Source organism: Anser cygnoides, chromosome 1 (genome assembly GCF_040182565.1).
Source record: "Anser cygnoides isolate HZ-2024a breed goose chromosome 1, Taihu_goose_T2T_genome, whole genome shotgun sequence".
Lineage (NCBI taxonomy): Eukaryota > Metazoa > Chordata > Aves > Anseriformes > Anatidae > Anser > Anser cygnoides.
The window spans coordinates 131082242-131108204 of NC_089873.1; the positions used below are offsets into that span (position 1 = coordinate 131082242).

Sequence of the window (25963 nt, forward strand, 5' to 3'; positions counted from 1 at the left end):
TTACTGAACATTCCAATGTCAAAAGAAAACAAAACAAAAACCAGCAAACCCCTGCGAGTATGTAAGAATGTGGGCTGCTAGAAAAGCAATGACAATGCACTGCAATAATCAATGTTTCTTCTACTTATATACTCAACACTGTAGATACAAAAACAACGCACTTCAACAGGGAAGATAAAAAACCCATTGACAATTACAATTAAAGGTTTATGATTTTTGAAAATTGATGATGAAATTCATTATTCACTTCTGTGATCCAAAGAGATAATGAAAGTTACCAACTTCTCACAATACAGGCAGTTGCTAATACATACATACTTTTATTTTTAAAACATTTATTTTTCAAAACTGAAATGCTGGAAACAAAAAGTAATGAAGGATGACTGAATATTATGTTTTGTGTAACTTACATAATTTATAGCCTTCTTTATCATATCCGTGCAGAAAGAGAGAGCCATTTTCAAGTAATGATTTTGGAAGGACAGATTCAGTCAAGTCTGAAAAGCCAAAGGAAAAATTCTTTCAGCCTTCACATTAATAATCACATTTCAACTTATCAGAAGTCACTAAAATGCAGAAGTCTAACAACAAAATATAAAAGTGTTTTCATAAACCACCTCCCATGTCATTTTGGAAATCAATGCAAAAATTGAGCTCATTTGAGAATTTCATTATCTTATTCCTCTCAGGCTGTATGATTGGATCCGTTTAGGAAGACAGAAGAATAAAATTCTGAGGGAAGAAAAAAATGCTGCAAGTGTTTATTTTTTGCTCAGATCTACAGCCCTTCTTGCTCTATCCTTCCTTAATTCAGATTGTGAAGTCTTGTAGATGAAGTTCATCTTCAAAACACTCAAGAAAAAAAAATCTGATCTATTGTACCTGGGGTGACGGGCCAATGCTAGAGTAATAAACTTGTATCACAACATCAGAGATATGAATTTCATTTATTTATTAGGACGCCATTTTAGCACACGAACACAAAACAAGAGATATTTTCCCTTCTTCCCCTTAAACAACCTTGTAATAGACATATAGAAGTACAATGTTACAGTACTGGTTTATATAAGAAGCAATTTTTATTTTATTTTTTTTTAACTGAGTAGAAAAGTTCTTGCTTAGTACTCCGTGGTATTTTCACAACCTTTGAGAGCAAGAAATGTAATGAAATTAAGCGAAGAGGTTAGATGTAGTTCAACAGGAAAGCAACATTCACCACCACAAGAATTACATAACAGCTTACCATTAACAGTATATTCTTTCCTCCACTGAAAGCTTTGATCAATCATCTTTAATGTATCATCCACAACATCTTGACGCCAAATCAGGTAATTTTCAACCCATTTGTCATCTTGCTGAAGTCTTTCCACATCTCTGGAATCATATTTATCTGATTTATCTAGCAAATAAATCAATTATTGTAAGAATACAGCATTTGCAATGAAAATAGAAAGAGATTTGTCAAGTTTCAACAGGCATTTACTAAATGTACAGGATTTCTTTTGCAGTCTCATACTTAAGGAGATAAAAATTTTCAATTAGTTTTCTTGCCCATGCCATCTACCTACTCTGAAGATATATTACAAACACTACTGGATTACTCTCACTAGAAAGAGTAATTTCTTATTCAAAGAAAAAACATTAGAAATCAAGTTGTGTGTGTTGAGGGGTGGGGAGGTATAATTTTCCATAGACAAAAACAGTTTTTTGCAGTTAACACAAAAAGGTGTATAGTCTAAGAATCTGCGTACTAACGGATGCGTATGTATTAAGAATTAGTAACTCAAGCTTGAGCTCTCTAGGCATCAGCATGACAGATCACAAAGCGTGGTATAAAAATTACTAGTTTTGACCGTGCTTTATATATCATTACATTCAACAATTATTTCACTTAAAAAGGAAATTATAGATTTTCCTTTAAAAAAAAAATCTATACTTGCTATAGATTGTTACCTTACTGAACACAAAATACTTGCTACTCTAGAATAGTACAAATCCCCCAAGCCTCATACTCTTCTTATATCATGTTAAGAAGACAACGGGTTAACACACTTTAGGAAGTACTTATGAGGAAACAGGAGTTGTTGGTACCCTTTGCTTTATTATTAATATGTTGTTTTGTCAGGTGTTTGTTTCTTTAAACAGGGAAGTTTGCAAAATACAAATGCCTAAGTGAACACACTTTTATTGTAAACATGCTTAAAGGACAGCTCAGTTTTTAGATCAATGTTCCCCTTTCTCTGTACAATCTGCATCACTGGAATGTAAATCAAGAAAGAGCAATAGAAACAGGCTTCTGAAAGCAACAGACACTGATAAGCACCTCTGCTAACCAACAAAAAATGTAAGCTCTTTTAACTATTCACTTAAACTGGTTAGTGACTTGACCTCTTCACGGTTAGCTTGAGAAAATTTAACTGTTCTTAAAATAGATGTTAATTTTCACGTACTGGAACAACCGTTCCTCTCTCAGCAGGAAGAAATTCAAAGTAAATGCTTTCAGGGAGGGCCATCACAATTGAAATGAAGTATTTATAACTGTTAGTGGATGGTTTAGTGATGCCTATTTCACTTAGACCATAACACTGCACAAGATGCTAAAAAAAACCCACACCATTAAATTCTAATATTTTTAGTTTAACTACTTACATGTAGTGATTTGACCCATTTTACTGATCTTTTAATTTATACTTTCAATTTTGTACAACATAAATTCAGTTTAAATGCAAGAACATATCCCTTCTTGCTCCTCTCTGCCCACTAGCCTCTCATCCACTAAAAGCTCTCTTGCTCTTCCAGTTCCTTCTCTGATCATTTCTATAATCACACCAGACAACTTATTCCATATAGTCTGACTAAGTCCAGGTCTGAACATCCAGCACACAAAAGACTGAAATGCTTTTCAACTTCCCTGTGGTTCTAGGTCAAGCACAGCTGGAACACTGTGCAAAGATTTTGAGCATTAAGTTCCATAAAGTCTCAACTGCTTGTTTGAAATTTGATTATTCCTACAGTGATTAATGATTTGGGTAGTTTTGTCTGAGAAAGATTAACAGTATCTAGTTTCGAGTTAGAATAATAAAAAAAAATATATAATAAAAAAAAAAAAACACCCACAACAAACACCAGAGAGGATTTCTGCTCTCAGCATGGCTAATTCACCAGTTCAAACAGGTCACTACCTTTCTCAGTCAAGGTAGAAAATTCCACCACCTCTCCTGGTGCAATATGCCTTCCAATTTAAATCCCCTTCAAATATACTGTGATATACAGTAACTAAGCTGGCACATCCACTTGGAGCTAAAATAAGAGAACCACTGCCTTCTGTTAGCCATGGCATATTAGCTATCCCTACGCCATGGACTATTCAATAGGGCATCACGGCTACTCAGGCCATTTATGACTACTCAGAGCCACAGCAAGCTAGAGCTCTGCAAGACCAAAGAGCGAGTTAATATCAGCCTTACATGTCTAGTGCCTGAGCTACGTAACTTGGCTTAACAACATCTAACATGCAATAGCTTACAGTTAAGGATGACTGAAGTTAATAAGCAAAACATAAGCAAGATCCGTTCCATGTATACCCTAGTTGTGAAAGGGATTTGGGTACAGTGCAATTAAAGAAAAATAACACGCCACCAGGCAGAAACTAAAAGGATTCAAACTGTTTTCTGTGACTTTCTGTTCTCATTATGGACAAGCCAACAGAATGACAGAATAATGCATCTTGTATCAAGTAATCATTTGAAAATGTCCACATATTACGTGAAACATGCCTCAATACACATTTCTGGGCCAGTGACAATTTTTTCCCAAATTGTGAACTTAGATAATATTGAAAAATATAAATTTAACTTAATGTTTTACAAAAATGAAAGAGAAATGGAGAAAACATTTCAAACTGACTTTCAACATTACAATGTAAAGCAAGCTGGGTTGAGAGGTAAGGAAAGCAGAAAAATGCATTCCCACCCCTCCTTCAGCAACCAAGCTCTCTACAAAGGGACAGTCTAACTTTATGTATATGCAACCCTCAAACATGTCAAACTAGTCAAATTCTGCTTCCACATGCACTTGAAGAATTTCAATCAGGTAAGCTCAGCAAGACTGATAGAACAACATGAGTACTGGTTGCTATTTTAACCTTACCTGATTTATCCAATTCTTGCTACAAAATAAAATTTAGAATGAGATTGTAAACCCAAAATAGAATTGTATCTTGCACACACAAAACATTGAAAAGAGATTGCTGCAGTCCTTCCAATACTGAAGTTATTGAAAGCATGTCAATTTAAAGGAGGAATTCCTTTTCAAATCCATGCGCTGTCCGTAACTCTACAGACATTTGGAAACTTATTTTCAAACAACACTGTAAAAGAATCAGAAAGCTTCTCATTTTATGTTACTCATGCAACATTTAACTGTAGCTACTCAGATTCAGAAAAGAAAGGGAGCATGCAGTGCTTAGTTACGCAAATTGGCCAGAGAGCATTAAAACCAAATTCCACATTATATCTGAGGGAATAACAGTCACAACAGCAAGGAGAAGAATCCGAAACTAGCTCTCTTCCTTCTCACAGACAATAAGCCTTGAAAAATTTGAAAGGAAATTTGAAAGAACAAGAAGATAGTTACTTGAAGTTACTTCCATCTTCTCATTGGACATGTGGGATAAGGGGAGAAAAGACTAGAAGACCAAAAAAAGTTCAGTTTGAACAACCACTTCTTCCTATTACTCAGCTTCCTTTCTTCTTGTCTAAGTGAGGAGTTATTTGTTATGGACACGTTCTGCCCTATAAGTAGTAGTAATCTTTAAGCTAAGAAACTTAAGGTGAAAACCACGGCTCAGCTAGCATCTTTGAAGACAGTGGACTCTATACTAAAAAAAGAACAACTCTAAAATAAACTCCACAAGCATGTAAAACTAAACAAACATGAGTTTCACTGCAACACTTCTTCTGGAAGAATTCATGAAATTCTCTGACGCACAAATTGAGATGTCCTTTCTCTCTTTTTGTGTGCGTGTCAGTGCCACCTGCATTAACAGGAGATTGAAGCTGCACTGCTGTGCTTTCTTCTGGCGTCCATGCTTTAGAAGTAGCAGATATTTGATGCAATTCAATAAGATAGAAGAAAACTATACTGCCTCTTTTCCAGTCTTGTAGTCCAGGTAGAAAGAAGATGATACTGAATAAGTCATACACAAAGCTAAGAAGTAGGAATAGCAACCTACATGCCTCCAAACAATAATTAAAAAATAAGTACTTTATTGTACAAAAGAATTGGGATAAGCAACTAATCAGATCATGTAGAATTTCCCATTAAACAAAGCCTTTCAGTTTAACTATTTTTTTCTAAAAGATATGTCAGTCAAGAAGTCTTGAGTCTGAAACAGTTATAATTACTCCTCCAGCCTTAGAAAGAGGAAACCCACTGTAATTGACTGTTGCCTTCTAACATGTTAAGATAACCACTTATAACTACTTAGATATGTGCCTTCAATTGTTAAGCAAGGAAATTGACAGGGCTGAAAGCAATTTAGGAATGTCAGTAGCCATACACAGACTGGGAGGAAGAAAAAATCATTTCCACCCAATAAGGAGTTGTTTCAATAGAAATAAAACTGCAAGATACAAATAAAATATGTGCCTCCAACAAGAGGTAATAAATTTAAACTTTCAGCAAAAACTTACACTATTGGTGATGATAAAAGCTACTTTGAATGGAAAGGGCAAGCACTAGTATCACATAGCTTTCTGTGAAAGTATGTTTGCTATCCTACCCATACATGTTTCCTATCTTATCCTCACAAAACTTCTTAGCCTTAAAGCCATGAATCTGAAAAAAAAAAAAAAACAACAACAAACAAACAGATTTTTTGGAGCATATGCAAAGAAAAGCAGCTATTCAAAACATTACCTTAAGTGTTTTCTATGACAGTCATATCACTATGCTTTCTTGAGGATGCCCCAGACATCTAAAACCATATTTGCAATTGTCCCATATAGTTAATAAAACACATTTTGCCATTGGCTTGAAGTCACGATGAAATTTAATCTGTAAATTGCTGTGGGAAACCCCTCTTGCAAAGTTTTTTTGTGAAAATTAAGCTTTCCCTGAAGGAAAACCCAAGAGGGTGCAAATGTGGAGGAACAAGGAATACAGACAAGAAAAGTAAACGTGCAAAAGGAAGCATGGAACACAGACTTCTTGAATGGGAAAACCCACTAAGATTTCTAAAATCTAAAATCCACCAAGAATTATAAATAAATTCTATTGCAACATGAAAATGGAAGTTAACAGTCTGGGAATAAAAGCTAGTTTCAGAAATGTTCTAATGAGCGAAATCCACCAATGAATGAGAAAAGACTGTTTGCTAGAAAACATTGCTAGTACCAGTCAGTACTGGAAAATAATCTTTTGTTTTCGTTGTTCCTGTCACCACACAGACCACTTACATCACCAACTCTCACAAAGAATCCAAACAGGCAAACAGAAATCAGGCACCAAACTGCCAGAACAATGTGCTGTCCACCTACCACATCAGACAGTACACTAAGAAGATACTTTTCAAAGGCATACTTCCAATACTGAAAAGGAAGAGTTTTAATTACTAGGGGTATACATTCTTCACAAGCACTGAAGTTTTGTCTTCCAAATACAGCTTGAAAATTTACTGTGAAGGGGAAAAAAACACACAAGATAACAGTTATCATAAAGCACTGTTTTGCAGATAAGATCTCACAATAGCTAACTTTTCCTTCTAAAGCCCCTCCAGGGCCACATGAGTTCAACAACTTCAGCATGAAAATTCTCATGCAAACTTCAGGGAAATGAGCCAGTAAGGTTCTCCAACACTGTTTTCCAAACTGTATCTAACTATTAAAACCATTCGTTGACTTAGTCACGTAAATGAAACAGCCATTTAATTCAGAAACAGATTTATAGTGCTTTTGCATGAAAATGACTGTCCCCACTTTACCTTGAAAATTGTCAAAACTGTAGCATAGAATTTGATTATAACTTCTACATGAGACATTCCAACATGCAGTATTAAATGTGGAAGTTTAACATGAGACTTTTCTCAGTCAGATATACTTTGAGGTATTTTAACATATTCTGCTTTAATCTAAAACACTGTATTGTGCCAGTAAATTTCAACCAAATTAAAGATTTCAAAAGAATCTTTACATTTTCATTTCACAACAAAAACAAACACTACTGCAGGACCACCACAGCATACGTGGCCATTAGCAAATCATCCTGCACAGGGGGAGGAAATTCGGTAACTGTGAGTTCCACAAAGTGGCTCTTTGACATTTTAACACAAACACCAAGTGTCTAGAATAATCACTACCACTGTTTTCTTCAGACAGCAAAAAAAGCAGCAGCAGCTGCAACTCCCCAGAAATAAAAGCTGCCTGAAAGTTTTATTCAACTATTACAGCTCACTTGCAAATGGAATTAGGATCATTCTGTGGAGGCTGACAATTCTACAACCACACCGAACCTTCTATGAAAGCATCAGTTTCCCAATGTACCTTGACAGTGACCTTACTTTTTCAAGCAGACTAAACTTGCTGAATATCAAGCAATCATTTGTACCTTTACAACTTAAAAGGTCACAGGTTGTCTGTATCTGTGCCCCTCTGCATCCCTTTTCAAATAAGAAAGGATAGAAGAATACATTTTAGAATACATACAGTAAAGGCAGAAGGACCACAGTCACACTAAAACTTTGTGTTTTTCACACTTGAACTGAATGGGACAATATTAATTTGCTTGTGGCATTTCTAAATTTAAGGTAAGGACTTAAGAATGCAAACTCAAAAAAACCCTAATCCGATTTTCTTGAAAGGGCTGAGAGCCCTAAACCACAGCCGAAAAAGGGAGCTTACTCAGAAAGTGTGTGTTCCAAACACTGCAGGCAGGATTACAGCTCACCTTGCAACAGTGTTGAATTATTTTGGAGACTATGACAACCAGCCCAACAGCGGCTTCGTTACAACTAAAGTAGTTTGTGGAGTTACAGGATTCTAATGGATAGTTCAAGTGAATACTCTCTTTGAGCAGCAACTGGTCTCAAAGCAGTTTAAAGCTAAGTAGTTTTTTTTGGGGGGGGTTGTTTTTGAACAGCAAATGTAGCTCTAGGATAACAGATGCATCTATCACAGAAAAACAACACATTAATTGAAAACATTTGTAGCCAAAAGAATTTATAGTTGAAGATTCTTTGTTCTCCTGAGTTTCAAGACTGCTAAAGAACTTCATTCACAAATCAAAAGGTAAAATAAACTCTCTCTCCCCTTCAAGACATTATTCTAATAATTTTATCATTATGGTAGGAATACACACCATGGCTAAACATGGGCCAAAGTCATTTCTTTAGGACTACGAGAAGGACAAACATACGAAACAAAGTCATACCACATTCAAGATCCTCCAGAACTTATGAAGATAAGTGCTCTAAGCGCTAATCACAAAGAAATTGTAGAGATGTGGAAGCCTTATGAAAAAGTGTTAAGAAACTTCAATAGTTCTGATCAGGTACCTTAATGCACAGCATGTGCTTGCAGGATTTGGACTTACAGGAGATGAATGCAACTCCTACGCTACTGGGCTCTTGCTGTATTTGCATTCAAAATTGGGCAGGAGAATGTAGGAGAGAGCCTTTACACCGTCATAGCTCTGCTTCCTGCGGCTGTTCGCAGACTGCCCTACCTGCTGTACAGCCTTCTACCCTAAGCAATGCAAATCGACTCCGGATGGAGCAAAAAGCCCTGAAGGCTTCCCTGGGTTCCCTCTCCCCCGGGGCTCCCCAGCATCCCCTGCCCTTCATTTACCAGCCCAAACGCTTCCGAAGCTAGAAACCGGCCACGCAGCACAGCTTTAATTAGGATCAGCGTTAAGTTAAGGCTGGAGATGCTCCGAAAAACCAGCTCCTTCCCCACACAAGCCGGCCGGGGGCAGGACGTTTTTTCCCCTAGGGCCGAGAAGCACCGAGCCCAGCACCACACAAGCAGCCAAGGCGAGGGTCCCCGGCACCCCGAAAGAGAAGCCCCCGAGGCAAAGCAGGGCAAAGCGGCGAGCACCGGGCGCACGAAGCCGCCGGCCCGGCGGCCGCCATCTCGGGACGGAGCTCACCTGGCAGGTACTCGGCCTCGAACCGCCGCCTCGTCTCGCTGACCAGCGCCGCCTTGTCCCGGCGCTGCTGAGGGCGAACGACAAAGGGGGAGAGAAAGAGGGGAGACGTGAGGAGGGCCCGCGGCACCCCCCGGCACCCCCCGGCACCCCCCGGCACCCCCCGGCACCCCCCAACCGTCGCCAACCGCCGCCAACCGCCCGCCGTGAGGGAGGGAAGGGGAACGGGGGGGGGGGGGCAGAGGCGCGAGCCCACTCACGTCAGCCATGCTCCGGGGGGCAGGAAGGAATGGGCAGGGGCGGGGCTCGGAGCCGCGTGACCCCGCGGGAGGGGCGGGGAAACGAGGGGAAAGGGGCGGGGCCTCCGCTTATAAGCCCCGCCCCCTCCCATCATGCCCCGCGCGCGGCGGGAGTTTCGGACGGCTGCGCGCTGCCTCCCCCCCCCCCCCCCCCCCCCCCCACCTTCCGTTAGCCCGTGAGGGCTCCGCGGCCCCGCTGCGCCCCCCCCTCCCCGGGCTGGGTCCCTCCACAGGAGCGGGCAGCGGGGCCCAGGATGGCCGCGGGGCCCCCGGGCGACGGGGAGCACGCCCTGCCCTACGGCGGCGAGGTGCTGGTGCTGTGGCTGGCGGCAGCGGGAGCCGGAGCCGGAGCCGGGCGGGCGGAGGCAGCGGCGGAGCTGCGCGTCAGGAGGATGGCGCTGGGCGCCGGGCGCTTCGCGCACAGGTCGAGCGGGGCGTTTGGCGTGGGGGGCAGGCGCCGCGACGCCGGGATCGTCTGCTGCGGCTGCGCCACGCATTCCCCAACGGGCGTCGTCCTTCCCTGCGTGCTGCTGAGGAGGAAGAAAAGGAGCGACGCTGTCAAGTACCTGCTGCTCTCGCTCCACGGCTCCAACCGGTTTGAGCTGTCCTGTCAGTTTGAGCTGGACTACGAGCTGAAAGAGGACGTCAGGCTGTTCGGCGGCCCCTCGGTGCTGTGGAGGCACGCCGACAGGCTCTTCTACATCTCCCCCGACACCCGCACGGTGCTAAGCGCTCCTGTCCAACTTTCGTCTGTTGTGTGGGCGGGTGAAATTGAAGGGGAAGGCACTGTAGTCTTAGGGGTAAGAACCGCTCGCCTGCGAGAGAGCGAAGCTGAGGATGAGCTCTCCACTTCGGACAGAGCCATCTGGGGCACTGAGTTCTTTGGATACGCGATCGAAGCGCAAAAAATGCTGGCTAGCACGTGCTTCATGCCTCACGCGTACAGCAGGGTGGTATCTTCTGTCCACGTCTGTAAGAGCGAGATGCTGAAAGAACAGCTCAGAACATCAGTCGTTGCCGTCACCCACAAGAATCAACTCATCTGGTTCCAAGATGGTCGCCCTAAAGGTGTTTGTGAGCTTCCTTATGAGAAACCATGTTCAATAAAAACAGCTGTAACCAGTGGCAATCAGTTGCTACTTATTGTGTCTTTTGCCTCTGGGAATATATGTGTTGTACGGAGTGAGAACTTACAGGTATCTGTGGCCTTCAATAGCTCCCTTTTACTATCCTATCTTCTTTTTTTTCTGTATGTATCGTTTTATCTGAAGCTTCTGCAAGTGAGAAGCTACATGTTCAAGTTCTATGGGTTTTTTGTTGATTCTGTTAAAATTTGTTTTAAGTATGAATAATGATAAACTTTCATTTATTTCTTATAAATTTGAAAATAAATCCTAGATTCTAATATTTAATAATGCATTTTATAAGCCTGAGCCAAAGCTTCTGTTGATAATTAAAAACTTCCATAGTATGAGGACTTAAAGTTATAAGATGGTTACGAATGGGTTTACGTAATTTAGGTTAAAACGATAGTAAATTTGTATCATTTTAAAGCATAACCTTCTTGAAATTGAGAAGCTTCTGAGTCTCACTTTCCAGTCACAAAAAAAACACTGCTACTAAGAAATCACAAAATGGTTTGTGTTAGAAGGGACCACAAAGATCATGTAACTCCAACCTCGCTTTCCTTTCCTGAAGTCAGTAGTTACAAAACTACTAAGGTTTTGTAATACTCTGTCAAGAAGACACATAACTCAGGAAATGAAAGTGTCTGGTCCTCAGCATTTTATAGATACTGTTACTGTACAACTTTGGCTTTACATCTCAGTTATCTCTGTTGCATATAGTTACACATATTTCTGAATGTTAAAGGTATAATATCTGTAAGTGATCTGAAAGTATTATGAGTTCTAAATAACTTGTACAGCATTCAGCTATTCATCTATTTGAGTACACTGAAAAAGTGCAATCTTTGCCACCTGTGTTCTGGAAAGTGGCCTTCAAAGAGGAGTGGCTAAACTTTCCCAGTGTTACTGAGGCTCCAAATGATGGATTAAGATCTTGAAACTTCTGAAAGGACTGTATTCCAGATGCTTGATTAGGGTGCCTCATTCTAAAAGGCAAGCTTCATCAAAATAACATCTCACGTACAAGACTTATCTTCTACTGTAGGTTGCTTCCAAATGGCAGAAGGTGAAGTCTGTTCTGGTAGATGATTTTGTTGGCTCTGGAACTGAGCAACTGTTGCTGCTTTTTAAGGATGACTCCAATGCAGACTTGTTAAATACATTCAAAATAACGGATTTGGGAAGAGTCAACTATGAAGTAAGTTCAGTTTGCCTTTTCTCAGCTGCTCAGCCTGTGCTTACTAAATTAAAAAAAATCTTAAGAAATTATTAAGGTACTGGTGCAAAGTGAAATTGGATGTATGTTGTGAAATGCCCTGAAATTTGAATACAACACTCTCTGTCTGAATTGCAATGTAAGTTATCCGAGGAGATTTGTTCTACTTCCTGGATAGTATCAGCATTCTTTCAGGAATTTAAAATAATGCGGTTGAAAATGTTTCAGATTTGCAACAGGTTTGCTACAATGCTTAGCTTTTAGCTAAGAAAATTAAGGTAAATTATCTGTCAATTATCTTCTCATAATTGGGTCTTTGTAATGTACTTTCAAACCCTAATTGCTTTCATAAGATTTTTCTTCTAGAATGCATGCTGTTACTCTTATGGTGTTCCCTGTCACCCCCCCCCCCCCTTATTTTAGTAGGATGTAATAGCCTGTACCTTTCTTTCAGATTTTTACTTTTTTAATGTTTTCTTTTTTTTTATTTTTAGAGTGGCATTAATTACGAAGATGATGTTCCTGCTGCAGAAGGATTGCAAGAGAATGGTTTGCTTACCATCCAAGCTCTTGAAAAAAGATTACAGGTTTGTACTGCATAGTTCTACCTCTGTATTTTCTCCACATTACTTTATCATTACATTATCCAAAGGCTAACGTTAATGATACTGTGTTGTTTTTTTTTTATTGGAGAAGTGATTCTTGGAGAAAACAATGTTATTTAGTGTCCATTCTTGAATTGGTGGTAGTCTGTTTCAGTTCTCTCATTTATAAATGCATATGGGTAATCGGAAGGGTCTAATTTAATTTTAACTAAAATTTTGAGATAACGGTGAAACTATCTTATAAAGGCTTTGTAACAGTCATTTTACTGTTAGGTATTGAACAACCAGTTTTATAAAATCAGAGTGGCTACTTATTTTGTTCAGCATTAGATGCTTTGAGACAGCATAGTGTCAGGTTCCCAAAAGAGTGCCAATGAGCAGCAGCTAATCCTGAAAGAATCAACTTTTCCTCTGTCTATGGACTTCAGTCAAGTCAACTTTGACTTTGCCCTACTTAGTGACCATGGTTATTTCATCACCTGCTGACGGTTTTCTTCCAGTTATTAGCAGCTTTCTTAGGCTAATATTGCAAAGTAGAGTGAGTGAAGTTAAAATGCATCCTTTTAATTAGCTTCATTTATAATACAAGCTGGGGGAAACTTGCTGGAGTATAAGTAATAATGGGAATATATTGTTGGCTGCTAGTGAAACATGAAAATACAACTTTCTAACTTTCATTCTGTTGGTAAACCTCCAGTGCGCTCTCCAATATGTTCTTTTTCGGTATTGTGTGTAGTTACTTTGGTCTAAAGGAGATGGTTAGTAATTGACTAAATAGGAAAATTAAAAACAACATCAAATCCCAGCAACTTTAGGAGATAGTGTAAATCTCAAAGTGAGCCAATGATGTAAGAATGTAGTTAGTTTGTTGAGAGTGCTTTAAGTACGAAATAGGAGGTAATTATTCTGTTCATTTGAGAATTAGTGAAAACTTCAGTGTTGTGGCAGATGGATCTTCAGCCCTTAAAAACTGAAGCAAGTTGACTGGGAAAAAATTAGGACTGAAAAGCAGGAATCCTATCTATTAGGGAAAGTTTAAAAAAATATTTTTCTGTTTTTTAATGACAAAAGAGATGTTTAGAGGTGCGTCTTTCAAAAGATAAGAACTGTTGTTTGGAAAACACTGAACAATGGATTTGTCTTTCCTGGAAGGCAGAAGAAAGTAGTTTGATTCGTTCCAAAGACCTCAAGAGGTCCCTTCCAACCCTAGATTTTTACAGCTCTTTGCTTTGCGTATTAGAGGCCTATTGGCTTTCACATACAAAAGTGCATGTTTCCTTCACAATACACTACTTTCTCTTTTTAGACTCTTTTGGTGGTCAGATACTTTAAAATTGAATTATTTGCTCCTGTAGTCTCTCCTTGCTCATTAAGTTACTTTCTCCCTCTACCAGACAGACATTAGTTTTCCATCTTGTTTGTTGATCCTTTCACTTTTGTCATGAAGATCGTCTGCCCTGCCACTGATTGTTAACTGTTTTATGTAACTTGTCTTTTGACATTGTTCTTTTTAAATACCAGCTGTTTTTCTGTTTTACACCTTGGTGGATCTGTGCTAGGATCAAATGAATACTCTGTTTTGCACATTCTAATGGTTCTGGTAGAAGCAAGCCACTGGCTAAAGTTTTCATGCATCATCTGCTGATAGAGTCCTTCTGACAGAGACACAGAATCCTTCATAAGACTTTTTTTTAAGTAGTAGATCTCTAATTTTCAAAGCCGCATCCTGGCTCAAGCACTAGAAGCGAGTCAAAAATCCTCTTATGTTTTAATGCTGTAAATCTTTGCCATTGCCATGGTGATGAATTTGGACGTAGGTGCCTTGGTGTTGCTTCCCTGTTGAGATCTCCGCTGTTCTGTGTGTTTCCCTGAATAGTAAAGTGCTGTTGCTGCTTTGTTGCAATCTGATTTATTACTGAATTTCAAGGATGGTTGTTTTGATACAACAGTGCATAGATGCTGCTTAGCTTGGAAATTTCCAACAGTTATTTAGCCTTGGAGTGGGGGCTCTGATATTCATCATCAAAATTTGGGTCCTGTAGAAATTTGCAATTTAATCGTGCTTTGACAGTCTCTATGGTATCTCCTATGTTAGGGCAAAGTGAAATAGCAAATGCAGCCCTTTTTCATACCTCTGTTGTTACCCCTAAATATTTTACACTCATGTAGCTGTTTTCTAGCCACGTGAAAACTTTGGCAGGACTGAATTGTGCTCCAATGCATAGAAATAGGCTGCATTTAAGTTATACACAGTAATACATGTAAGCTGCATTTTACAGATGGTAAAACTGAAAAATCTGTAAGTCTATTTTTGGAACTGTTCTAAGTTTCTTATGCATTCATTCTTCCTCAGTACTCATTATAGTATCTTCTGAAGAAAACTTCCTTTGGCAGAGTAGTGCAGCTACGCTACAACAGCCACAGCTACAGGGTTTCTGATGATTTTAGTTGGCTGTTCTGGCAGGAATACTGGCCCGTTCTACCTCCAGCTACTGAACAATTTTGTAAGGATTATAATGCCATGTTCTTTTAACTGTGATAAAATTGCTCCCTTCAACCTGGCTTGCCTATTTCGAGGCCAGGTTGGTGGTTGTTTTTTCTTCTCACATCCTTCTGATTTATTGAATTGCTACAATGTCTAATTGTTTCTGTTCCCGTTCTAGTAATGTTGATTTGGTAGTGGGTGGGAAGTTATTCAAGAAATGTTATGTACAACTAATTTTTATTACTATTTTTAGTCTGAGCTTTCAGTAGTTATTTTTCTATCTTTGCTGTAAATCGATCCTTTTTTCTGTTTGTTTTCTCATAATGGATTTTAGTCACTAGAAAACCACACAGCCTGTTACTTACTGTAGCAGCAGCTTCAGACTCTAGGCCTCTGAATTATGTTTCCCTTTGGCTTTGTCTACTTTTTCTGTTTCACCTTTACTTTTCACAGTATTGTAAGTCTTACAGTCTTATAATGAATCTTCCTTTTCATTCTCTGCCCTTTGCAAAAAGGCCACAGTTCTTGGTAGTTTCAGCTTTGTTATTTATTTATTTAATTATGAATATTGTAACTTTAATTGCAGTGTGTCAAAGCACTGGCTGTTTTACTTGCAACTAAGTCTCTGCCTTAATTTGTTTTGTTTCTTACAGTGATTCATCTGTTCTGCTGTTTGTGCTGGATTTTCTCTTAGCTATGTTGTATTCAGCTCTGTACTGCAATGTTTTCATGTTGATATTTATCTTCTGTTTTAAAGTGATGCACTCTTATTTTCTCAGTTTCACAGCGCAAAGGTTGTGACTTCTGCTGACGCTTGTTGGTCAGTACATCTTGGGATATGAGACAAAGAATGTGCGTTTCCCTTCTTCCAGAGACAACAGTAGCCAAGTGTTAGTCTAGTTTTGCCATGTGATAAATTTCAGTTCTCGTTCTTGTGTCACTCTGTGAGGGGAAGGAGGACTTGCAAAAGTTAGATGGGTCAGCAAGCATAGATGAGCGAATCCTTGGCGGTTTGACTTTTTCTTAGTCTGTGCTTCCCTGTTTGTTTTCTGTATCTCAGTTGCTCACTCAGGAGTTACTCACCAGTGGGACTGAGTAATTTTTTTTCTGATGACTGCAGTTAGGAAGAGATTATAGAAACATCTTTCTTCTTAACTTTTCCTTTTCTTTCCCCACCCCAAATCTGACACTGGAGTATTTTGTGGAATCTGGTACTTTGGACACATGGTTTGATAGGCGGCCAATCATTTTGTTTTATGATGGGTACTACTTGCTCTAAATGCTCTTTGCTGTTGCAGCTTGAGTAAATTTCTGTTTTCATTTCTGTTATTTGAAGTGCTTTTTATTCAGTCTTGCCAGTTGGTGATAACTTATCTTGATGTCTTTTTATTTCTTCATTAGTTTAGAGGCTGGTTTTCAGTTCTAAGCTTTGTTCCCATGTCTTTTGTTGACAGTAGCAGACTTCTTGAGATCTTGTTTTCCAGAGGAGAGTTTTGAGGAGTTTTCTTAAACTAATAATCTGGTGCTGGCATGCCTTTTTCTTTTTTAACTGAGAATTAGCTTACATGTTTGTCTGTTTGTAAAACTGTCGGCTCTTCAATATATTTACTTGAAAAACAATCAATACGAGTCCTGACAAAAAATCAAAATTGATGTCATTACAAAAGTAGGAGCAATAATGAAAGAGATTTATCTACATGATTTGACAATATTTACTTTATAAGTTTAAGTTCAACTCAAGCTTTAATATTAAGAGGCCAGGACTCTTAGATTCATATTTTGGCAGCAGAGTAACCTGACCCAGACAATTTTTAGAAGCGCTTTTTGAGGAACAACAGGTTGTGATACTAGAGTAAAATGGAAAGTTAAAGGATATCTTGGTAGCTTCAATACCAATTCTTATTTGCTGTAGACTAAAGCCTAAGTCTGATGATCATTTTTATCTTTTACAGGCTGGTCTTACTTCTGTTCGAGAGCTACAGCAGCATTTGGGCCTCAAAAAGAGGGTTCTTACTGAATCATGCAGAGCATTAATAGATCTTGTTGAAGAAAGAAGCCATGTTCTACCAACCGCAAAAAAGGTAAAAAGCAGAAGAGAGCACGGACCATTTCTGAGTTCTGCTGAGCCATTTGTAGAGGGTGCTTCCCCACTTGTTACTTTTACCAGTAGGGATTGCCACTATCAAAACTCATTAACTTGCTCTAAGTAATGTCTGGTTCATTCTCTTAACCTGTCAATGTATGTAGATAAGAGTAAATTTAATTGCTTTTCCTTGAAATTGATTTACACAGTACCTCCTGACAACTAGGTTGGATGGAGGTGTAAGCTCTAACAAAGAGTTAGTGACAAACAGCAGGGGGAGCGTACAGTCCTAATTGGCACAGTTGCCTAGATAACATGTTAGATCATGGACAGTTATTTGATATGAAAAATTAGCTGTGATAGATTTGTGTAAGCAAAATTGATTTTATAACAGGGGCAGAGCGAACCGCAAGCTAAAAAGATGATGGGGTTTGTGCAAATGTTATTTTAGTATGTTTCTTTAAATAAACATCCTAACTTACCTGAAATGCACTTGATCGTTCAGTTAATGTTGTTGTTCCCTTCAGGTCCTCTTCAGCCAGGTTTAGACAGCAAATTTTAAGCAATTAATGCAATAATATAACTTCTAATACCTTAAGTCTTCTTTGGACAATTAGTTATATTACAGTACAAGATTTATACTCATGCTGCTTAGGAGAGAATGAGTTGCTTTTGTCATGACAGCTTGTGTTTTAAGAAAAGTCAATTATGTATTTTAAATCTATTCTAGAGAATAAACTAGTTTATATAGATTTCATTTTATGTATCTTAAAAGCACTTCCAGGGATCGCTTCTGGTAAAACACTAAATAACGCAATATGAAAAGAACAAGTATATGCACTTAATTTATCTAAACAAACATTTTTCTGTAAGGAAGGTCTTGTCTCTCTCTGGGATGATGTAGAAAATCCTCCTCATTCTCTTAGTAAAGAGACGTCATCGACATCTAAAGTTCCAGACCACTTCGTAGAGAAATTGTGGCAGCGTGTTGTGGGTGAAAGCTTGGTAGTTGGAGTAAAACTAACTGAATCATTTTACCTGTAAGTATACAAATCTAATAATTTCATTCTGTAGTTTTATAGAAATTGAGACTACAAGTTAAGCCCTTCACTAGCAAGAATGGATTTTTGAGATTTGACTTTTGTCATTTGAACATCCGTGTATAAATTGTTTCATGTCTGTGTCTTGCCAGTATTGTTGTCTCTCTCTAGCACTGTGCAAAAAATACATTAGATAGCCAAAAATTAGTTGCATCAATATAACTACATCGTTACTGGAGACTTTTTATAACAGAGCTTTCTTTGACAACAATTATAGCTCTTTATAGTCCCTATCAGCATAAGTAAGGTACACTGACATCAGCATGTAGTGTAAATTTTTGGTTCTGTCCTAGCTATAATGTCCCTGCTGCCTTAGTGTTAATATCTTGCCATTCCTAGAGTGTGATTTGCTTAAAAAGAAGTGCAGAAGAAAACATTTTAAATTCTCTGATCAATTTAATAGTATTCAGGTATGCTGAAGTCAGATATCCAATCAAATAAAAACCTTTGCTAAGCTAATCTATTATGTAATCACATGGAACAAAGAGGCATTCAATACTTAAAGTTTCAAAACTGTTTGTTTATTCTTATCGTTGTTGTAATGATTTGTTTATTTTGTACATTGCAATTGCTTAGTTCTGGTAGTAATTACTACTGATGTCATTTCCCTCTTAGATGGAGGGAGCTAATTTGGAGCATACTTTAAAAGAGAAGGATTACATTAAACAAACTTATGTTGGTGGAGACAGAACTTGCCTTTTGACCTATATTCCCACATGCAGTGTAGCTGAGACTGCGTTAGGGTGAGCTTAAAGAGTGTTGATGCCACTGAAAACAATTCCGGTGGCTGTGAGGGAGCTGACCTATTAGGCCCTTCGGCTGTTCTGCTGGAGCTGTGGGTGTATTATTTCTCAACTGCCAGGTTGCTATAACTTTACAGGAAAGTTGACCTTGTCTTCTTGACAGCCTGTTAAGAGCCACCGAGGCAAGAGATTGGTTTTGCCTTTCCAGTGCTTATTCTTTTAGCTTTGATGACAATTTGGTTTTGAAATTGAAATACCTAATCCCTGTATAGCTTCAGAAGCCCTCAAGATTTGTAACTGTTCTTTAAAAATCAGCAGCAATATTGCCCTATCCCCCATTTTTACAGTTGAGAAAAGATCTGTGAAGATGACGTCATTTGTCAAAGGTTACCTGGTAGGCTAGCAGCAGAATCTAGGTCTTCTGGTCTCCAGTTCAGTACTCTATACAACAACCTGTGGTTCCGGGTAAAAGGGCTTTCTTTCTTTCCACCCCAAAGCTGTAAGTCTTTACTGATTATTTTATTGGCTTCCTACTAATGCAAGATTGTAGTGATATTTTAGATTGCATTGTGAGGTGGTGATACTCCTCTGTGAAGAAAATTAGACATTTATAAGACTTTCAGGTGTCAGTGACATCTTGAGACCGAGTTGATTGACAGAAAAAAAATCTTCATTAAGAGAAGATCAAAAACAGCACTATTAGGATTTCATGAAAGAACCCCGTGTTGAATGAACAAAGCACTTCATACATTTCAGGAAATTACTGAATGTTTAAGGAAATAGTATTTTAAATCTTTTCTTTTACTCTCTACACACACTTCTGTTTGAATACCTAAAAAGCAATATAAAATACTAGAATAGCTTTTAGTCCTCAAAGACAGCAGAGCTGATACTTTCTGTATTTTTTATTAAAAGAAGATTTGGATTTTAAAAATAGATTACAAATGGTGTAGAGTATCTTCAAGAGTTATGTAGAATTTTCAACATATTCTGGGGGAATTAAATGCCTAAATTATTTGAGTTAAAGTGAGGCATTGAATTCCTAGAAGCTCTTAATACCAAGCTTAGATGAAATAGTCATTCAAAATACGCTCTTTGTGCAGTTTCTGAATTAATTTGGAATGATATTGGAGTTTGGTAGTCTTACAAGTCTGTATATGTCTGAAAAGTTTTGGTTATTTCTCAGAACGCGAAATGCATTCTGTGAGTGCAGTCATCTTACATGGATTTTTACAGGTCACTGAGTGATGTCAGTTTATCTTTAGTGGTGGATCAAGATTTCTCTTCAATTTCTCCAATTATTGAGTGTCGGAATAAAATCATTAAGCTGAACAAAGCCTTCTCAGCATTATCGGTTTCCTCGTGTCAAATTGAGCCTCCACCGAAAAAGATGAAATTGGACCTGCATAGCAAGAATGATCTGAAAAAAGAGGTTCATAAGAAATGTTCAAATATTCATCTGGAAGGAGCGAAGACAGTCACTGCTGTTACCAGCCTTTCACCCTTACTGGCATTTCATTGTGTATGTTGTGTAGTTCTACTACATGCAAAGAAACAAAAACATCAAAATGATGGTTTACAGAAGAGCAAAAAGATCACTTTACTCTGTGGGAAAATTTTGTTAAGTCTGGAAGATATCTCAAATGGAAAATATTCAGTAAAGATGCTAAGGGATAGTAGTTACTGTACAGGTAAATGGCTTGATATGATTTGGGTTCATAAATATATGGTTGATTCTTCTGTTTATTCTAGATGAGGCTAAGTTTTCAGAGTGTAATTATGTCTCTCTGAACGCAAACTGCATAGATTTTTTAATTTAGAGCTGGGTGAAATACAAGGCAGAAGAAACTTATCAAAATGGAAAAAAGCATGACATCGATTGCTATAAGATTTTGTGATAGCTAGCATTGGTGCTGAAGTGCGTCTGGAAAGGTTAACTTTAAAGATAAGTCTGAACATGGAAAGCTGCATCCTGCTTTTTTTCCTCTAAGATATTTACTATAGATTAGACACACTTTTTTCTGACTTAGAATTACTATTTTTCAAATAATACCAAAGTAATCGAAGCTTTTCCTCATCTTCACAGCTATTAATTTTTTTTATTATTATTATTTTTTTTTCTTTTAAAGTTCCTGATTCAACTGATTTTGAACTGGGCTTTTACTAATGTAGTGAAACGCCCTTCTGATCATTTTCAATGAATTTTAATTTTTTCCTTTAATGCTATATCATCAGCTAACACCAGCATGTCATCTTACTATAACAGGAGGCTATTAATAGTATTCTTTTGGCAAGGTTGTGCTTATCTTTAGAGCTCTCTTATTATACAGATGAGGCTCTGTTAATCAGGTAACCATTTTGCTTGACAGAAGTAGGTGTAAGAATTTAGGTGAGAAGAAAATTTCCAGAGAACACTCGAATGCAGGTGCAGACTCTTCAAGTAAAACTAGGAGTGTGAAGCAAAAATCGATTCACATTTACTGCATGCAACCTGATCAAAATATTTAGGTCAAATATCTTTTTATTGTATTTTCTTGCAGGTTCCATGGAAGACATACTTGCTGTCCTTGCAGCATCTATGAGATTTTCCTTTCAGATTCAGTCTTCTGACTTCACATTGACTTCAGTAAATTCATGGTTACTTGGAGAAATGGAGTGCACGCCATTTAAAGAATGCCATGACCACGTATTCTGTCATAAAGCAGGAAATGTATACGGTACAGTTTTTAACTGGACCCTGAAAAGTCCATTTGAAGGAATTCTAACACTATTTTGCAGGTAAAATTGGTCAAAAAGTGTGCAGTATATTTATCTTACATGTATGCTTTAAATCATCTTTATGGTTTTTCCTGCTGGTTTGCTACAGCTGCATAGAATTATTTTCATATCAGAACTATGTCAGAACATGAATTGTAATATTTAATGTTGTCTTTGGTAATACATTAGATTCCAAATATTCTAGTCTCCTTTAATATGCGCTTGGTACTATTTCTTTTTTTCATTTCAGTGCATCATAATTTTATATTCAGTATTCTTAGAATAATATACAAATTTTATCGGCACATTGATTTTCTAAGAAAAAATTTAAGAGAATGTTAAAAAAAACTTTGAAATTGAACTACAAATAAAAATATCTTTCTGATCAGTGTGAGAAAACTAGCTACTTAGAGATGCTTGTGGATGCTTTTTGTCTTTTTTTCCTGAAATTTCTTAAATTTTTCTTTATAAAAAGACATCTGAGGAGCTCATCTGGCCAAACACAGGAAATAAGATAATTTTGAAAATCTCTGCATTCCTCTTAGAATGAATGTTGATCTGTCACTGCATCGTATGTGCTATACAGGTGTCCAGGGAAGTCAATTCCCTGATGGACACCAACACTGTTTTATCCTGGGTTCTTACTAATTTTGAATATGTGAATCTAAGTGTAACACTTTCTTACCAGTGACCATTCAAAATAGACAAGTGGTGAGCCACCAAACAGCTGTTCAGTGCACATCTACTGACATCAACAACCTATCAATGACTGACTTTTTTGGGTTTTTGCCCCTGCATGCAGACCAGGAAACACATTTCTTTGTGTTGTCCCATGTGGTCTTTACATATGATGAATCACTTCGTAAAGAAAGAAGCGATGCTTATGTAACTGTGCATATGTAGAATTAATGGTGGTGAAGCAACAGTTCTTTTGATGTACTTTGTCTAAGTGTGCACTCCATTAGAAAGTCCTTGCTTACAGTTGTGTATGCTGTATACATGGTACTTAAAACCGTAATCATCCAAAGTTTTTTCCCTGCTTAATTTGAAGTAGCTTTTCTGTAGTTACCACTATAGAATTTTGAACATACAAGGTAGGTTAATAATAATACTCTTATTTTACAGAAGTCTGACAGTCTTGTTCCAGTGCCTTCATAGCCTTACTAGAGTTCTTCCACCAAGCTGTGATGTAAAACTCCTGAAATCTGGAAGCAAAGGTGTACTTACTGAGCAGTTAGCACTGGCTTTGGAAAAAGAAATGCTCACCTCACGGACTTCTCTCTCCTCAAAAGAAAGTAAAGCTGAAAACAGTTTGACAAGGCAGAATGAGCCTGGCAAAAATATCAGTGATGCTCCTGTGGCTTCTTTACTGGACAGTGAGGACAAAGTTCAGCAATTCAGAATGAAGCTTCAGAATGAACGGGAAGAGAGTGTGCTAAATATGAATCAGACAATGAATGGTACCCTTTACCAGGAAATGGCTTTGAAAATAGCAGAAGCTCAGCTCAGTTCTGATATGATTGTGTGGAGACTGAGCAAGTCCTAGAAACTATTTATTTTGAACAAAGTTTTAATTAAAAATATTGTATTAAATATTTATATTTTCATAGATACTTATTCGTATTATTTTTTTAATCTCTAGAAATAACTATAGAATAACTAATTTGGTGACTTCTAGTTCAGCAAAAACGAGTATTCAAGAGTCATTTTGTTACAGATTTCTAAAATACATTAAGGTATTTTCTAATAAATGCTATTTCAAAGTTGTAATTCTTGATCTTGAAATACATTAGAAAAAATAGCAAGCAAGTACTGTTCAAAATAATCCTATTTAAATTTATAAGATGACTGCTTACACAGACAATGCTAAGCTTTTTAGAAATCTTAAGACTGATCTAAAGTTAGATCTTAAGTTAAGTAAACAATTTTAATTCATAATTTAAGTATGGGTTTTGACAAATTCAAAACAGCAACAGCCTATTTTCATGATAGATCCAGTCTTTTAAATAACTTAGATTTAGTGATAGCTCTTAAGGAAGAAATCTCTGACCATACCTTGCAGACCAGTTTTTCAAGAGGCCACTGTTAGATCTGAGACAGTTTGGAGAACTTATTTGAGCTGGAGAAACTAGATCAGGCCGCCTACGAAATTTCAAGTACTCCTGAACATTCACCCTGTAATAAAATGCTTTTAGATTTGAAAGGTCCATCCCCATCCAGAAGTCTGTCGTAGGACTAATTTGGTTGGTAAATCCTAGATGAAACTCTGTCCTTCCTTGGACCTTAGTCCAGCTACAAAGACATAAGATTTGTTTGCTCGTTCCCTCAGTTGTAAATGATTATCTCCTGATACTAGCTGCTCAGTGGTTTTGTCTTATCTCAAATATTTTAAGTAATAAACAACTCCTTGTCTATGGAGTTGCTTCTTGTTTGAAGATCATAGAATCATTAAGGTTGGAAAGGACCTCCAGGATCATTTGGTCTAGCCATCCCCCTACCACCACTATCACCAACTAAACCATGTCCCTAAGCACCACATCCAACCGTTCCTTGAACACCCCCAGGGACGGTGATGCCACCACCTCCCTGGGCAACCTATTCCAACACCTGACTGCGTTTTCTGAGAAGAAATGTCTCCTCCTTCCAACCTGAACTTCCTCTGTTGCAACTTGAGGCTGTTCCCCCTAGTCCTATCACTAGTTATCTGTGAGGAGAGGCCGATCCCCAGCTCCCCACACCTTCCTTTCAGGTAGCTGTAGAGAGCAATCAGGTCTCACCTGAGCCTCCTCTTCCCCAGCCTAAACACCCCCAGTTCCCTCAGCCGCTCCTCACAGGACTTGTGTCCCAGGCCCTTCACCAGCTTCGTAGCCCTGTTCTGGACACGCTCCAGGGCCTCGATGTCCTTCTTGTAGTGAGGGGCCCAAAGCTGAACACACAACTCAAGGTGTGGTCTGTAGCACCTGTGCATCCCAGAAGAGAGCTGCCTGTGATCTTGCAGGTACTACTAGCTGTGACAGTTGTTATTCTTTATCAATTTTTCTTTTTTTTTCTTTTCTTTTTTAGTTTTGTAAGTGGCAAAAAGCTTTGAAAATCCCAAATGATAATAATTTGCTTCCTTTTTATGTGACTTACGTAAGCAAAAAAACCCTCGTGTTTGTCACCATTTTTCTAAGGTTGTCAAAACTTTGCTTTTCAGTTCTCCTGTAAACAAAGTTTTAATAGTTAACAACTTCAGCACACGCTCTGACAGTAAGAGTTAGGTGGGAAGAACGAAAGATTTATTAATCTAAAAGAACATTTCAGAAGAATACTGTATCTTTTTTACATTAGAAAGTTCTATGTATGTTTTCCAGAAGCATTAGAGATGCCAAGAATTTATTTTCAAATGGTGATGTTTTTCAGTGCAAGATGTCATCTCATGCTGGCAAACAGAGTCCAAGTAGTGCACATCTAAAGACAAAACACTGGCTAGAAAAACAGTAAATAAGAAAATGCTTTTGTGCTTCCAAAGTTCAATTTTGTTTAGTGAGGTAGTCTCCCTTCTGTGACACTGTGACAAGTAATGAATGTCTTTATTTTAGGATACAGACAAGGAAAATTTTCATGAAGTTGTCAAGAATGCCTTAAGAAAAGACACTCTGTATTTACTGGATGAGAAGGAAACATTAAAACCACCCACAGAGAGAAAAAGCCCTTGTTGTTAAGCCACAATTTGGCTCAGCCCACAGTCAAAGCTAAGAGCTCATTGTCAGGTCTTGGCAATCTGTTGTCACTGGAATTCCCAGAAGAAAATATCTAATTATAAGCACTTTAAAAAAAATAAATGCAACCCTGTGGTTTACAGTTAAAGAAGATGCCTTGGTAAACCAGCTGAGCAGGAACTTTCAGAGCAACAAAGTTATTATTCATCACAAGGTACTTGAAGGAGTTTATGCAAAGCAGTGGAAACAGTCCAGTAATTGATTTTTATCGTAGCCGCATGGTGTCATGTAGTAACTAACCTTAGTATGTGTGTCTCTGGATCTAAAAAGAAACCTCCATTTGTGTTCTCATCAACCCCTTTGCTGAATAGTACATTTGACCAAATAAAGAGAAGCTTCTAAAGGACAGAAGTTGTCAGTTTCTAATTCCATGAAATTGTTACCTATTATTATTTAAAAGCAGAAAAGCAGCAGTGAAATCACATAATTATGTGACTCTCCCTTAGAGTAGAACAACCCATACAACAACATGTTTCTACTACAGAGCTCTTCCGGAGGCACGAATGCTTAGTTTGCAGGTCCTCAGATGAGGTCATTATAAGCTTTCCTAAGACCTCTGACACTCCTGAGAGTAGTTTTCCAAGTGACTGGTAATGCATGAGGATATTGCACAACTTTCACTAGTAGTGAGTGATGCAATTGGTAG

The 25963-nt window shown here is 38.1% G+C and overlaps 2 protein-coding genes across 2 annotated transcripts in view; one reads left to right on the forward strand and one right to left on the reverse strand.

The window, feature by feature from the left end:
• The window catches only part of MOSPD2 (motile sperm domain containing 2), a 33936-nt gene extending 24465 nt beyond the window's left edge, over positions 1–9471 (reverse strand). Inside the window, exons 1-4 of the mRNA XM_048066812.2 lie at positions 9402–9471; positions 9145–9208; positions 1244–1399; positions 411–497 (exon numbers count right to left, since the gene is read on the reverse strand). Of these exons, the coding sequence (XP_047922769.2) occupies positions 411–497; positions 1244–1399; positions 9145–9208; positions 9402–9410 (316 nt within the window). The 5' untranslated portion in view covers positions 9411–9471. The remainder of the gene's footprint in view (positions 1–410; positions 498–1243; positions 1400–9144; positions 9209–9401) is intronic.
• Positions 9472–9592: 121 nt separating this feature from the next.
• FANCB (FA complementation group B) lies at positions 9593–25732 on the forward strand. Its single transcript, XM_013200102.3, has 8 exons — positions 9593–10636; positions 11613–11765; positions 12278–12370; positions 16826–16954; positions 17830–17996; positions 20036–20490; positions 21340–21577; positions 22682–25732. Exons 1-8 carry the CDS (start codon positions 9695–9697, stop codon positions 23100–23102), a joined length of 2598 nt encoding a protein of 865 aa, XP_013055556.3. The 5' UTR covers positions 9593–9694; the 3' UTR covers positions 23103–25732.
• The last annotated feature ends 231 nt before the right edge of the window (positions 25733–25963 follow it).